The sequence below is a fragment of the Dipodomys ordii genome, unplaced genomic scaffold (assembly GCF_000151885.1).
Source record: "Dipodomys ordii isolate 6190 unplaced genomic scaffold, Dord_2.0 Scaffold49, whole genome shotgun sequence".
NCBI classification, from domain to species: domain Eukaryota; kingdom Metazoa; phylum Chordata; class Mammalia; order Rodentia; family Heteromyidae; genus Dipodomys; species Dipodomys ordii.
In genome coordinates, this window is record NW_012267265.1 from 6,500,235 (window position 1) to 6,510,307 (window position 10,073).

At 39.5% G+C, this 10,073-nt stretch overlaps 1 protein-coding gene across 1 annotated transcript; it reads left to right on the forward strand.

Annotated features, from left to right (window-relative positions):
- The first annotated feature begins 2,517 nt into the window (after positions 1-2,517).
- Cxcl13 (chemokine (C-X-C motif) ligand 13) lies at positions 2,518-9,845 on the forward strand. The gene is made up of 4 exons (XM_013020139.1): positions 2,518-2,625; positions 4,378-4,510; positions 8,702-8,782; positions 9,336-9,845. The coding sequence occupies exons 1-4, from the start codon at positions 2,562-2,564 to the stop codon at positions 9,388-9,390; spliced, it is 333 nt and encodes a 110-aa protein (XP_012875593.1). The 5' UTR covers positions 2,518-2,561; the 3' UTR covers positions 9,391-9,845.
- Positions 9,846-10,073: the final 228 nt, after the last annotated feature.

The following is a 10,073-nucleotide window of genomic DNA, read 5'->3' on the forward strand; positions in this document are numbered from 1 at the left end:
GGGTGACATTGTCCAGAAAGAATTATACTCATTACCTGACTTACTAAATGGTAACCCCTATGTACAGTACCTTAATAATAACCACAACATATTTTTTAAAAAGTAAAATGATTTCTTAGGTATTGGTGGCCCATGCCTATAATCCTAACTATTTGGGAAGCTGGGTTTGGGAGGATCATGGTTTGAGACCAACCCATGCCAAAAAGTCTGCAAGACTCCATCTTGGTGGAAGGGAAACTGTACCTGTCATTCTTGCAATGACAGGAAGCCTACAAGAGACTGATCCTAGCCCATGTACTTGTTCAGGTGAAAAGTGATTGTGGGGGAGTGGTAAATCTCCTGCCTGAGAAGCTCAAGGCCCTGAGTTCAAAATCCCTAATACTGCCAATTTTTTTAATGTTCTATTTAGTCCTAAATCCATTGTTTCAAACATGTTTTTCTTCCTGGCTTTTAAGTTTTTTTTAATTTGTACCTCTAATGACATGTGTAATATTGGTCTTGAAACTGTTAGAATCATCTGGCTAGCCAAGAATTACCCAGCCTACCAGCCCAATCTCAGGAAAGGAAGGTGGACTATTTCTTTGGTCAGTATATGCTAAATACAAAACTCCAGACACTAATTAGCCTAAAATCAGATTGCAGGATTGACCTGTAACTAGCTTCTTAACCTGGTGGAAAGATTTTAATAAAAGCCAATTTCAGAGATCTAGATTTCTTGAGACTTCTGCCTTAAGTACCTTTATCCCTACACTCTTTAGTTGCTGTCCACATTGCTCAATTTTGCTCTGACAGGGAGATGAAGGATCTGGACATTCCTGTTTATTGTGAGGCCCTGGAATAGTCTTTTCTGGAGTTCTGAGATGTGTGGTCATAGACTGTCCATTTAAGGACTTGACTAGCCCAATTCCGCCTCTACCTCTCATTTCCTGTATCAGGAATTATTCTGAATTCTCTGCGTTTATTCACAAATCCATCTCAGCCTCTGTTTCACACAAAACCCACTCACATACCCTGTCCAATGTCTGAAGTGCCATCCTACAAAAAGAGCATTTAAAATTGTCTCCTGTGGCAATGAAGGAGTTGAAGGACAAAATGACTGAACAACCAGAGAGGCGACTTTCCAATAACTAGAGCTACCAGATCTTCGAATGTGGGCTGCCCCAAGATTGTTTTCTGTAGCTGCACTCATTCAGGCCAACTCAGGACTGTTAAATTTGTAAAGGTTGTATGGCATTGCACCCTAAGCCTCATACATACCAGAGCACCAAGGATACTGGCTTCACTAGTCAATTAGGATTGTAGATGTTCAGATTGTTCAGGGAGTCACATCAAAATCCTAAACCTCCTGATTTTTTTTTCAGGGGTTCTATTTGTCTGGCATGAGAGATCCAAATTTATCCATTGCCACAGTGCTCATTGGTATGGTAGACCAGTTATATGTTTGCATATAATTTTTTAAAAATCAAACAGCCCTTAGGAAATGTTAAGGCTGCGTGCTGATAGGAACTATTTGGAGGGACATAAACCCAACTTTCCATGTATAGCATCTACAGATTAAACATTCTGAAAATAAAGTTCAACATCCAATGAAGTTCTAATGAGCATTGGCTCTCAGGCTTAGTAACTTGCAACTACAGCCAGAAAGATGCTCTTCCTCAAAAGTGTTGCTTTAAGTGGCACAAGTACATCAGGCACACATACTGCCCCCTTACAAAATTTTTCTGATGGGAAGATTAATTATATAATTATTAAAGAGATAGGAAGGGTTTGGTAGAAAAGACTGTAGCAAATCAGCAAAAGGAGTTTTCAATAAGAAGACATTTAGGTCTGGTGTCTGAAATTCTAGCTACTTAGGAGATTGAAGTCTGACTATCTGGTTCAAAACCAGCTGGGATAGGAAAGTCCATGAGACTCTTACCTCTAATTAATCACCAAAAGCCAGAAGTGGAGGTGTGGAAGTAGAGTGCCAGCTTTGATTGAAAAATCTGAGAGCCAGTGCTCAGGCCCTGAGTTCAAGCCTCACTATTGTCACACACACACGTGTGTGCATCCGTGCACACACACAACCATTTATTAGATGTGCCAATATTTACCAAACACCTGCTAAGAGCTACCCTCCTCCAGGTGCTAGGGATATAATAAAATAATGTCATGGAGCTTATATGTCAATACCTCAAGGGAAACGCGATTGATCCTTCACTGAGAGAAGCAATCAAAGCCACAATCACCAACAGTAATCCTAAAGAACATACCTCAGAGTCTCTAAATGAATTACTTTCTTCTCTCTCTCTCTCTCTCTCCATCCTCCTCTGCACCATCCCTGACATGTTTGATCTACATTATCAAGAAATAATTTATTATGCCAATAGCAATCTGAAACAAATTCATAAAGCTTGCAAGTCACATTTTTTTCTTTAAAAGCTAACTCAGCAAATATTTGGGGGCTTTTACTAGAGACAGCAGTGGGAGGGGCCCTGATTAGTATAAATAAATAGAAGTCTCTGGTGCTTCAGACCCATCCTGTGGTCTCAGCTGAAGTCTGAACTCCACCTCCAGGCAGAATGAAGCTCTACACCACAGCTCTGCTTCTCCTGCTGCTGGTGGGCAGCCTCTCTCCAGCGCACGGTGAGAACTTTCACTTCCACTTTTACTTATCCTTGAACACAATGCTCTTCTGCCACTTCCATTTTCTTTTCAATCAAAATTTGGGGGACAACAGGGGAAGAACCGCTCAGTTGCTTCTAAATTTCTGAAACTGAGATGCTTAAGGATTTAACTCTTAGTGGAAGCTTTTATATGGTTTTTATCTATAGATGGGGTGTTGAAAATCCAATGTTCAAGTGACTTAGGTTTGGCTTATATATTCCTGGCCTTTGTCAGATCAGCTTCTGCAATAAGAATTCTTGACGTGTATACATGGATCTCTTCTTTAGTGTTGCTTTTTCAGTGCTATCCTATCTCACCAGACCCTTGGTGATGCTTAGAGGTTACTGACATCAATTGATTTCCTGATGGACCATTCCAAATACAATTCCATATAGCTAGATCTGAAGTCATATGGGCCCCAGGGCAAGGTATACCCATTCTACAAAGAAGCAGGCTTCCAAGTCTAAGCCAGCCACTTTGTGTGAATACCTGCTAAAAGTTGTATGTTTCTATATGGCTGAAGGGATAGAGACATGTAAAGAAAGAAACACTGCTCAGATTTCTGAGACACATTTTTATTCTTAAAATGGAGATGATGCCCCATTTTTACATGCCATTTTCACTCTTTAATACCATCATGTCTCTCCTCCTCCACAATGCTTTCCCATTGCTCCTGGGAAAGTCAGTTGTTAGGAAATCCTCTGTACCCAGGATGCAGTAGAGAGTTTGGGGAAACCACCAACCTCTGTGGCATTTTAGTTTTTATCCATGCCTCCAAATTGGGAACACCTTGCAAGTTTATTGATGTATTGATTTCATATATTGATTGATATATACATGGCATGTAAGTGTTGTGCTGAAGAGAATGATTAATGCCATTCAACAGATACTGAGAGTCATTAAAATGAGTGAGATAAGTTCCTTATTTTACAAAAACAATATCTACAAGTAACTTGTTTGTATAGTTGGATGAGAAGAGTCTTGAGTGTTTATTATTGGCTTTTGTTTATTAATAATTTGTATCTGAGATGGAAAACAAACATCAAACCAAAAAGCAAATCTTTTGTGTATTTTCTCAGAGACAAGGCAGGTCAGGAAGGAGGATAGGAGAAACACCATTATGATGTGATGTTGTTGCCACAATGTTGTTATTGCTTCTACAATTATATAACCAGATTTTATCCTCTAGTTTTTGGTGTTCAGAGGGGGGGAATCAGTTGATTTTGTATTGTGTTCATTACAACTGAGCTGTATGTCCCTGAAGTGACAGTTCTCAAATTTCTGAAATGGGCAATCACCTGATGACCAATGTATTGCCATCATAAATTCTAAAAAAAAAAACCCTAAACTTATTAAGGCTTTACAACATCGGTGCGGGGGGGGGGGGGGGGGGGGGGGGGGAAGGGGATTGGGATGGGGGAGGGGGAGGCTGGGAAGGGATGGGAAGGGTAAACAAAGGAGGAGGCTGCAATGCTTGGTAAGAAATGTACGCATTATCCTGCCCATGCAATTGTAACCCCTCTGTACAGTATGTTCACAAATAAAATAAAATTAAATTAAAAAAAAAGAAAATACAAAAGCCAAGACAACAGAAATACATCAACTAAAAGCAAATGTGGGTAGATGTATTGGCTTGAAATTTTTTAATATATGCCATGAAAGATTGGTAATTAACTTCTAGATGTAAATTATCTACCAAATAGGATTAAAATAATGGTTTCATGTTTGCAGGTATTCTGGAGGCCATGTATACAAGTTTGAAGTGTAAATGTGCTAAAGACACCACAAGATCAGTCTCCTTTCACCTCATTAAGAAAATTCAAATTTTTCCTCCTGGGAATGGTTGTCCAAACACAGAAATCGTGTAAGTTGCATAAAAGAAAAAATGATTCCTTTCTCCCACTGATTATCAGAACAAATGATCCCATACAGTATGGTTACAAGAAGTTCAAATTTTTACTAGAATATGGCTAAAATTCTGACACTAATCATGAATATTGGTGGTATTTACTTACTTCACTGTGGACCTGAACTAAATTGTTTGCATTCATTTTCTTTCTTTGCCTTCTCCATTTGAGTAGTTATCACTCCTTTATGGATGGGAAGGATAATTCACTGTCTGCAGCAGGGAGAGAGCCAGGATTCTACTACACTCTCTTGTTCACAGTGCGTCAATATACAAAGTAGACATCTTTCTTGGGGCATCCCAACTTTGTTCCCATTAGTAGCTCTCCACATCGTCTTCTTTTTTCCTTTTCTTTTGTTTTTAAGAGCTGGGAATTAAACCCAGTATCTCAGACATGTTAGTCAAGCATTCTACCACTGAGCCATACCTCAGCCCTCCCATGAAATTCTTTAGGCCTTAAGATATTTGTACACAACTACTTTTCGTTGTCTCATTTAAATACCAGGGCTTTGTACCTTGGACCAGTTGTATCCAACTCATGTACAGAAATATATGGTAAGTGCCTTTGGATGGGACTAGACATGGTAGTAGCCACCAATAATCTCAGCTACTCAGGAAGGAGAGATTGCAAAACTGCAGTCAGAGGCCAGGTGGAGACAAAATTATGTGCCTTTCTGGAGAACAAATTACTAGCAAAAAGAATTTCTGAAGTGTGCCTCAAGTGATAGAGCATTTGCCTAGCAAGTGTGAGGCCCTGAGTTCAATTCCCAGTGCCACCAAAAATGTATATAGAAATTTTTTATGTAAAATGGTATTAGATTTTCAGAAATGTCTTCACCAATAAAAGTTCTGTCATGGCCCTCAAGCTCAGAGATGTACAGTGTACCCTGTTGTATTTGATAGCATTCTTGGTCAGATAAAAATGTATAATTCTAATATATATATATATATATATATTTCTTTATGATAGCATTTCAAGTCTTATGATTTCAAATTTCAGTGATTACACTCAAATCTCTCACCTTACAAGCCAGCCATTTTTGAGGAATCAAGATCTTAATATCTATTGTTTGAAATAAGAAAAGTTTGACAGCATTACTTCTTTTTTTTGTTTTTTTTTTAATTGTGAAAATACTATACAGAGGGGTTACAATTACATGGGCAAGATAGTGAGTACATTTCTTATCAAGCATTGTAGCCTCCTCCTTTATTTACCCTTCCCATCCCTTCCCAGCCTCCCCCCCGCCCCCATCACCCAATCCTCCCCGCTCTCCCCCCCCCAAAGTTGTAAAGTTCGTTTTTCGTTTTTGACATGACAACTTGTACTTCTCATTGTTGCAACGGGTCCACCTGTATCCTTATTTAAATGACTTGTTTTTCCCCTTCCCCTGCATAAATTGTACTGACATCAAATACAGTGAAAGCAGGGGTTATACTGTGGGGGAGGAGACAGCATTGCTTCTTATCAAATTCTACATTTCTGAATTTTAAACACACATAAAAATAACTACAAATAATTATGAGAAACTTGTATCAGTCATGAGTAAAAGAACCAAATCATTAACTATTTGGATTTCCATCATGAACACAAAACCCAAACTAGAAGCTGATGCTCGAGAATTTATCCATTCTAGGGCTGGGAAGGTGGCTCAGTGGTAGAGTGCTTGCCTTGAATGCCTGAGGCCCGGGGTTTGATTCCTCAACACCACATAAGCAGAAAAAGCCGGAAGTGGCATTGTGGTTCAAGTGGTAGAGCACTAGCCTTAACCTGAAGAGCTGAGGGACAGCGCCCAGGCCCAGAGTTCAGGCCCCACGACCGAAAAAAAAAAAAAAACAGAAAAGAATTTACCCATTCTAGGATATCTGAATTTACTAAGACTTACCAACAAAAGTGAAATGTCATAGCTTGATGGATTGATCTTTGTTATCTGTCTCCCAGTAGCTAAGATAACTGACACATTAAGAAATTATGTTTGCTTAAGTTCACACCAGTGGAATAGTCTCCTCATTTTCTATCTCCTGGGGAACCTTTTCTGCTGTAGGTAAAGCCCTTAACAAGACCTCTGGTACTTAGTAACACTTTGGGTTATACTCTTGAAAAGCACCTCTCTCTATGGAGAGAGGCAAATACAGTTGTTATATTCAATGTACAGAGTTGAAATTGAGCCATGTAACTTAATGATATAGATGGGATTGGGGAAAATAGGGGAGAATGGTGGAAGGGTTGACATTGATCACGATACATTGTCCTTGTAACCTAACGTGTTAAATTAAAACCATTTTTGTCCAGCTACTTAAAGATTAAAAAGCAAAGTTAAAGACATTACATTTTTTAGAAGTATAAATTTTATTTTTCCCTCTGAATCATTTGGTTTTATTTTTAATATATATTTTTATTGTAAAGATACTGTATACAGGGGTTACGGTTTCATGAACAAGGTAATGAGTCCATTTTCTATTGAGCATTGTTACCTCTTCCTTTGTTTTACCCCTACCATCCCTTCCCTCCCCACTCCCCAACTCTTCCTTCACCCCACCCTACCCATTCGTTTTCAACATAGTGTCTTGTACATCTCGTTGTTACAATGGGTAATCCTGTGTCCTTATTTCAGCATTTTGTTATTTCCCCTCCTCTCCCCAAATTAGAAAATATATATACAAGATGCAGGGCACCGGAATCAAATATAGTGGAAACAGGGGTTATACCGTGGGGGAAGAAAAGAAACCAAAAAAAAAAAAAAACCTCACATAGTGCATTATAAATACATTAAAAACAACAGCAAGAAAGATAAAACCAAAAAATGTGAATTTTAGAGTCACATAACTTTCACTTAGTTATGGTCTATCCTGCATTTGTTGTGGACACTTTATTTGTCTTCTCTAAGCCTGAAGTTCAGTATCCAAAAGTGAGCAAGTAACAGCTGCCCGAGCACAAGGGTTTTGTGAGATGAACTGAGATAATCCATGTTTAGCAGCTGAACACAGCGTGTGGCACTCCAGGAGAATAACATTTGACAAACCTTCGCCTTTGGTATCACTGCAGCTTTTGTTAGCACTGAATGTCTTAGGGCAAGCAAAGCTGTGCCTCCAAGACATCATGTCAGTAACCTCTTCCCCACATATTTTTTTTCTTTTAAAAATTATCTTTTTTTAAGTAGTTGCACAGAGGAGTTGCCATTCAACGAAGCAGTTGATGAGTACAATGCATCATGATTAATGTCACCCCTTTCAACATTCTCAACCAGTCCTCCCAACCCCAACCCTTCCCTCCATTTTCCTCATTTAGAAGGAGATGCATTGAATTTTGTGACAGCGTAAAAATCCCTCCTTCCTCTCTTTATGTGTCTATCACGCTCCCCTTGACGCTCTCCACTTTCAAGATACTTATTTTGTTGGGCCATGAGTTAACCCTTCTAAGGAATTGCATCATTCATGTTCTCTCCTGAATCTACCTTATTTCAGCTAATACGCATATTTGGGTTCCATGCCAAAGCATTTATGTTTCTATTTATGTTTTCCGGGCAAAATGTCCGGAACAGGGTGTTTTCAATAGTCTTTTTTTTTCTCCCAAGCTCAATGAACAAGCCTATCTTAAATATTTTGTAATAGAACTTTAGAAGTGGCCAAGCTTGAAGGCAGCTTCTTCAACTCTGTTAAGATCATCAGCAAAACCCTCCCCTGTGAGGCTGGCTCCATGCTGGCTTCCATTCTTCCAGCTCTCACATATTGGGCCACAGATACCTGATTTCTTATTCCTCCAGCTTCATGCCACAAATTGCCGATTCCAGATCCTAAACCACCTTACTCCAATTTCACTACATGTAGGAAGCCTTGTTTTCACATCCAACTCTTTGTTGTTGTTGTTGTTTTCCCCGGTCATGGGGCTTGAACTCTAGGCCTTGTCACTGTCCCTCAGCTCTTCAGCTCAAGGCTAGCACTCCACCACTTGAGCCACAGCGCCACTTCTGGCTTTTTCTGCTTATGTGGTGCTGAGGAATCAAACTCAGGGCCTCATGCATGCGAGGCAAGCACGCTACCACTGAGCCACCTTCCCAGCCTCCACACCCAACTCTTTCTATTATTTTTTTGAAGTACCTAATTGACTAACACTGGTTTTTTTTCCCTTTAATTTTTGATTATTTTTCCCAGAGTCTGGACAAAGACGAAGTTAGTCATATGCCTGAGACCCGAAACTAACTGGGTGAAGAAACTGCTCCAACATTTACACAGGTGAGTCCAAGCTACCCAGGGCTTTCCCATTCCACTTGTACTAAAGGAGTACCCCTTTCTGGATAGTCAGCATGGGACCATTTTAATCTTTGAAAAGTTCCTCAGACCAAGTCCTGTAATTAGCTCTTTCTTGGTTTTTGTTGTTGTTGTTGTTTTTCTTTTTCAATTTTTTCTCCCCTGCTGGTTGTGGGGCTTGAACTCTGGGCCTGAGCTCTTCAGCTCAAGGCAAGCACTCTACCACTGAAGCCACAGCACCATTTCCGGTTTTCTGGTGGTTGGAGTCTCATGGTCTTTCCTTGGCCAGGCTGGCTTTGAGCAGCCATCCTCAGAGTAGCCTCCTGAGTAGCTAGGATTACAGGTATGAGGCACCGGCTCCGGGCTTAGTTTGCTATTTCTACATATCAGATGGAGTAAGACTGACTCCTGCCAGAAGTTCAGTAAAGTAAACTAAAAGCCAGTATGCAGAATATCCCTTACCTGATAACCTTGGGGAAAGCTTTAGTTTGTGAATGTTTTCTAAACATGACTTTTGGTATTGTTTTTAATTTTACAGCCAACTTATACCTTCAACTCTATCAACTCCAATGACTACGAGAAAGGCAGACTGATGCCAATATTTTAAGAACGAATGCAATTTCCCTTCATCCCTGATCTGGATTTTACTTTTATTCTTGATTGAATCTTTTCCAAGGAAAATAATTTGCTGTACAAACATGAGATTGTATGTAAAGATATTCCTGTAGAAGCTAATGGGTTTATATGTAAAGATAATCCTGTAGAAGCTAATGGGGCAAATTCAAGCTCTTTCTGCTATGGAACCTGTCATACTTGATCCTCATTCATCAGAGTGAGGAAGATTCCTCTGAGCATAGATTTTTAGACTTTTGATAATATATCTGTCCTAGAAAATGGTGATCTGTCCTAGAAAATATGATAATGAGAACTTAAATCCAACATCTGAGTATTTAGCTTGAGTTAAGAAGAATATCTCAGGAGGCAGAGATCTGAGGATCATGGTTCAAAGCCAGCCTAGATAGGAAAGTCTGTGAACCTCTTATTTCCAATTAACCACTAAAAAGAAATGGAACTGTGGCCCAAGTGGTAGACCATTATCCTTGAGCAAAAAAAGCTCAGGGACAAGGCCCAGTCTCTAAGTTCAAGCCCCAGAATTGGCATTAACAACAACCAAAAAAAAAAAAAAAACCATTGTGTGCTCCAGCCTGAGAAAGTGCAAAAAACTCCACACAGCAGATGTCTTCTACTTATAAACCATTTTTAAACAGATCCTTTA

Excerpts from the sequence above, each read along its gene's own strand:
- Cxcl13 (XM_013020139.1), top strand. The coding sequence starts at position 2,562 with ATGAAGCTCTACACCACAGCTCTGCTTCTCCTGCTGCTGGTGGGCAGC. Across the intron at positions 2,626-4,377 it reads CAGCCTCTCTCCAGCGCACG|GTATTCTGGAGGCCATGTAT; the intron begins GTGAGAACTTTC and ends TCATGTTTGCAG. Across the intron at positions 8,783-9,335 it reads CTGCTCCAACATTTACACAG|CCAACTTATACCTTCAACTC; the intron begins GTGAGTCCAAGC and ends TTAATTTTACAG.